Raw genomic sequence first — 5,752 nt, 5'->3', positions numbered from 1 at the left:
TCAAGCAATTCTCCTGCCTCAGCCTCCAGAATAGCTGGGATTACAGGTGTCTGTCACCACGCCTGGCTAATCTTTTGTATTTTTAGTAGAGACTGGATTTCACCATGTTCAAGATCATGTTGGCTGGTCTTGAACTCCTGACCTCAAGTGATCCACCACCTCGGTCTCCCAAAGTGCTGGGATTACAGGCGTGAGCCACCACACCAGGCCCAATGTAACTTTTTAAGTTCAATATTTATTAAAATGTCCTTTGGTCATTAAACTCTTAGAGCCTATGGTAACACAAAGAACACTTATATCTATAATATGCTGAGTAGTACTTAATAAGGTGACCAATAAGACTTTTAAGCAAAAAATAAATTCATTTTAGGATAAAATTCTTTAGAAGAAGTAGAATGGAGTTCAGGGAGCAAAATGAATCACACAATATTTCCAACTGTTAGAAAGCATGTTAAAGTATTTTTAAAAATGGAAAGTAGTAGCTACCAAATCTCTACTGTACCAAGATTTCACTGGATACCTTTAAAAGACTAAATAACATTTTTAAATGCCAACATTTATAATGCATAATAAAATGCATCTTTTGGGGGTAAACATAATGATTTTAGATATTCTTTTTAAAAAATCCATTGGAGTATCACGGCTTTTCCAAAATTTGTAGGGGGTATAGGTTTGAAGACTATTCACTGCCTGCTGGTTACAGCCCTCTCAGCTCCTGGACACCTAGGTGGTTGGAGCCAGATCACCTTATTTCAAGCACCAACTAAGCAAATACCATGACGGTCTTGGTCAACTGCAATATCACTACCCTTAACATAGTCGATGTTAAATTAATGAATGTTGAATATTAAAAATCATTCACAACTTTCCATCTACTTCTGCTTGAGAGGCTGCTCTAACACTGGCCTCACCTGAAATGACTGACAGCAGGATGGCCCTAGCGGGTAAAGGGTGTGTCCTACATTGTCATATCTTGTCACTACAAAAGTGAAATGAGCCTAGACCTAAGCTGGATCAACTGGCTGAGTCATTATAAATCTCAGATCAAATCAGGCATTAGATTTACAAATTTAACTACATTGTAGAATTACTCTGCAGTGATTAGGACCAGCAAAAGCAGGATTCACTCTCTAGGGACAAAGTTAACAAAAGTCCCAATGATTATCTTCCTCTCCTAAATCAATGTCAAGTGCCATCCTCCGTTTTCCTGCCACTCTTGCTGCATGTCTAAGCAGTCATCTTCCAGAATGCACTCCTATGTAGTCGCTTCTTGTGACGCTCTTCTGAGTGATATCATCACTTAGAACCCTAGCCCCAGATTCTGACATTAGGGAGGGACTACAGAAGGGGGGACCCATTTGCATCTCTCCGTTTTCTAGCAGCAATATTTTACACATATCATATGGTTTTAAATTTGAAGTACCCTGGAAACAGACCTTGTTATCAGAAGCAGATTGAAAAAATGTGCAGACAAGTCGAAATACTTGCATTAATGAAGCTTTATGGATTTACACCGTATCAAGAGAAGTCTCCAAAGGCAGAAATGCACATCAAGCCTAGTTCTTCTGACTCATTTCCTCTGGAGAAGCAGCTTAGAATAATTCAGGCAAAAGGCCACGAAATAATTGCATTGGTAACAGGAACCTGGTAGAAAAGTAGAGAGGGAATTGCTAAATTAAACTCAACCTACAGGGCTTTCGTGGGGAGTCACATGGCATGCTTTTTCTTTCTCACTTAGGAGAAAAAAAAATCTATTTTCTTACATTTTTACTTGAAGAAAAAAAATCAGAGGCTAATTTAATGCTTTTATACACTAATTAGTGCAAATACACTAAGAGCGATCTTTTACATAAAAATAATAAATCACATAGTAAAAATACATATGAAAATATTTCAGTTTTGAGTAGCTTTTCCTGCCAAATAACCTGCTAGATACATACAGCAATGTTTGGCTGCAGCTGCCCAGAGGCCTTGTGTTCATGAAGTGAATAGGATTAATTGTGGTCACCCTATTAGTATCAACACTGACCTTTCCCCCTGTATGTATTCCTTCCTCACTGCCTGAAAAAAAAGTAACTGGTTATAAAAACAATCAAAATCAATGCTTTCAGATGCTGTTTCCCAAACTGGCTCAGAGACTACTGGGATATGTCCTGAATCTTGCAGGCATGGGAAGAAAGGTGGCTAAAGCAGAATCTATGAGAAAGAAATCAGAAACTCAAGTAAGAGGATGAGGCTGGGCACAGTGGCTCAAGCCTGTAATCCCAGCACTTGGGAAGCCTAGGTGGGCAGATCACCTTAGGTCAGGAGTTCAAGACCAGCCTGGCCAACATGGAGAAACCCCGTCTCTACTAAAAATACAAAACATTATCTGGGCATGGTGGCGCGCACCTGTAATCCCAGCTACTCAGGAGGCTGAGGCAGGAGAATTGCTTGAACCTGGGAGGCGGAGGTTGTAGTGAGTGGAGATTGCGCCACTGCACTCCAGCCTGGGTGACGGAGAAATGAAAGGTAAGAGAGAATGGGAGGGAGAGAAGGAAGGAAGAGAGAGACAAAAAGAAGAAAAGAGAAGGGGAGGAAGAGAGATAGAGCAAGAGTGAGAGAAAAAAATGTGGAGGAAAATATTCATCAGTAATTAAGAGAAAATTTCTTCATGAGGAAGAAATAAGGGAAAGTCATAATATTTCCAAAAAGTATCTTGTGGTAAGGGAGAAAATGGCTGTTTATTTCAAATTCTGGGTCAAACCTAAGGCAGAAATCTTTATAAATTCTTTTAAAACTCCTCAGTGTCTCTGGAAGATGCTAAGGAACTAACTCAGTATGTTAAGAACAAAGAAAGAAAAGACAGAAAGAGAGAGAGAGAAAAAGAAAGAGAGAAAGAAAAGCAAAAGAATCAAGGATTTATCCATCCATTCCATATGAACTATACTTCAAGATCTAAATAGTTAGAGGTGAAGTTTCTCTTTGTGGATGTATTCTGACTAATAATAAAAGGAATAACAATTAGAATATCAACATTTTGTAACCTCTAATGATATAATCTATCTAGGCAATGCCAGTTATTAGCTGCTTCCTAATAAAATCTACAACACAGCTACACAAAGAAAAGCTGAATCTGATGAATCATCTTGCTCTAACTTCTAATATAAAGGGGGGAAAAAAGATGAAAAACATGTTAAATGACAGTTCAAGGATAGCATCATAAAAATCCTGACTGTAAAAACCTTGCAGAAGAAATAAACTAAACATTCCCATCAAAAGGCAGGGATTGTTGTTCCTTTTAATCTGTCTTCTCTCCTCAGTTCTGAATGTAGACACTTCAAATACCAAGATATAAATAAGTTAAAAATGACACACACACACACACACACACACACGAGCAGTAAGCATAAAAAAGCCGGAAGGGCCAAAAAAACACGGGGCAAAACAGACTTTGGAGTAAGCAGTAGTAGTGAATATGGGCCAGGTCTCCAAAATATAGGAGAGAAAAACTGACAGAAATAAAGGAAGAAAGTCACAAATCCACAAGCACTGTTGGAGATTTCAAAACCACCTCACTAATTGATAGAGTAACCAAAGGGGGAAAAAAAAAAAAGAAATCATAATATAGGAGAACTAAAATGATGCTATCAACCAACCATAAAAATTTGGGAACAAAAACCACAAACATTCTAAAATGGGAAGAGTGAGTGGGTTGGTTAGGCATTTATCTGCCTCCTCTTCTAAACCAGTTCTCTTTCTAATGTAATAACTAGGTACAGGTTTGCCACAGAATTGAAGAGAAAGAAAAGAACAAGAAAGATGCCAAATTTAAGGAAAGAGTGGTCCATCTTTTATTTATACAGCCTTCAAATCCCAGAAAGTTTCCAAAGCCTTTTTTTATACACATGATCTCATTCCATCCCAACATTATCCTTTGAAAAGGCAGCCCACACTTCCTCATCCCCATTTCACAGACAAGGAAGTTGAGCTCAGAGGCTGATTTGCCAAACAAACAAAATCGTAAGTCTGCTGCTAGATCAAAAGTGTGGACATACTTTAAAGATCACCTGAGGGAATTCACTGGAAATGTAGTGGAGTACCAATTATTTTCTTTCTAGAAAGTACATTTTCTGCTGGACATAGTGGCTCACACCTGTATTCCCACTTGGGAAGCTAAAGAGGGAGGATCACTTGAGCCCAAGATTTTGAGAACAGCCTGAGCAACACAGTAGGACTCTATCTATCTCTAAAATACTTTTCAAAATTAAGCCAGGTGTGGTCCTAAGTACTTGGGAGGCTGAGGCAAGAGGATCACTGAGCCTGAGTTCAAAGCCACAGAGAGCTATGATCATGCCACTGTACTCCAGCCTGGGAGACAGACCTTGTCGCTAAAAAAAAAAAAAAAAAAAAGTATTTGGACATACTTCCCCAGTATGTCCAAATATCCAAAGCAATTATATTAAGAGTATTGGCTCCTTGGTTAAGAATTGGACTTTATTTTCACACACTCCCTGATGTCACACAGCCAGAGATCAGGTGGGATCCAGAGAGAACAGTTATAAACCATGTGTCCAAACAGCATCCTAAATGAAATACTCCTGGATGGAACCCTTGGCAAACTCGGTGTTGACCATACTCCCAGTTACCCATAAAAACTTACCAAGTTGTGATTTAGAAACAGATTCAAAGAAAGCAGACTGCAGAAAATATGCAGATTTACTGTTTTAATTAGCAAAACACAGACTTTACAAATCTCATTACTGTATTTAGAGAATAAATCTTAGAGTAAAATGACTTTGTTTCTTGGCTTGAACCAAATGATGTGTTTTTTTTTTTAATAATTAGAAAACTTTATTGAAGAGCTTAAGAAATAATTTAAGTATCAATATTGAATCTTCAAAAACTCCTCCAGTATAGTCTATGACAGCTGCACAGTAATTTGCAAATTTATGTTGTCTTCGATTTTCTTAATATTCACATCTGCCTTCTGTTCTTTGAAATTATTTTTGTGTTGTTTTAAAATAAATATATCATTCAAATATGTTCTAGGTGAGGACTGGTTATTTAAACAGCATATATATGTTTTACTTATATCCCTCTCAGTGTTCCACTGAAGCATATATTCTTTTAGGTATTTGGGAGACTGTGTCATTAAGGCTAACGGTGGTGGAATCTAAGAGGAAAAAAATACATGCATACCAAGGAATATTTTTCAGTTTCTTGGCAAAACACAAAAGAAAGGAAAAGTGATTTGACTTTTTAGCTCCAATTGCTTTCAATTTCTTAGGTAAGGTCAATGTTGTAAAATCTGCTGAGTTTTTTTATAGAACCTGAGTGAATAAAATGCAGAGGTAAATCACTACTTTCTATTTAAAGCAAACTGGCTTTTTACAAAGCTTATGACCATTTTTAAAGAAAAAGAAAGGAGGTCAGGTGCAGTGGCACATGCTTATAATCCCAGTGCTTTGAGAGGCCAAGGCAGGTGGATCATGTAAGTCCAGGAATTTGAGACCAGCCTCAGCAACATAGTGAGACCCAGGTGTGATGGCTTATGTTTGTAGTCCTAGCTACTCAGGAGGCTGATGTGGGAGGATCACTTGAGCCTCGGAGGTTGAGGCTACAGTGATTCGGGATTGTGCTTCTGTACTCTAGCATGGACAAAGAACAAGACCCTGTCTTGACAAGAAAAGTAAAAAGAAAACCACATTCTCCCCAGAAAATAGGAAACAGGCCAACAGTTTCTTGGGTTTTTTGTTTTTTTTTTTTTTTT

At 38.0% G+C, this 5,752-nt stretch overlaps 1 protein-coding gene across 1 annotated transcript in view; it reads right to left on the bottom strand.

Annotated features, from left to right (window-relative positions):
• Positions 1-309: 309 nt before the first annotated feature.
• CUNH12orf66 (chromosome unknown C12orf66 homolog) overlaps positions 310-5,752 on the bottom strand; it is a 26,826-nt gene continuing 21,383 nt past the window's right edge. The window contains exon 4 of the mRNA XM_017507315.2: positions 310-1,644. Coding sequence (XP_017362804.1) covers positions 1,571-1,644 — 74 coding nt within the window. The 3' untranslated portion in view covers positions 310-1,570. The remainder of the gene's footprint in view (positions 1,645-5,752) is intronic.

The sequence above is a fragment of the Cebus imitator genome, unplaced genomic scaffold, assembly GCF_001604975.1.
Source record: "Cebus imitator isolate Cc_AM_T3 unplaced genomic scaffold, Cebus_imitator-1.0 Scaffold372, whole genome shotgun sequence".
Classification (NCBI taxonomy): Eukaryota; Metazoa; Chordata; class Mammalia; order Primates; family Cebidae; genus Cebus; species Cebus imitator.
Note: the sequence above shows the minus strand (reverse complement) of the source record. Positions and strands in the feature narration are given on the sequence as shown.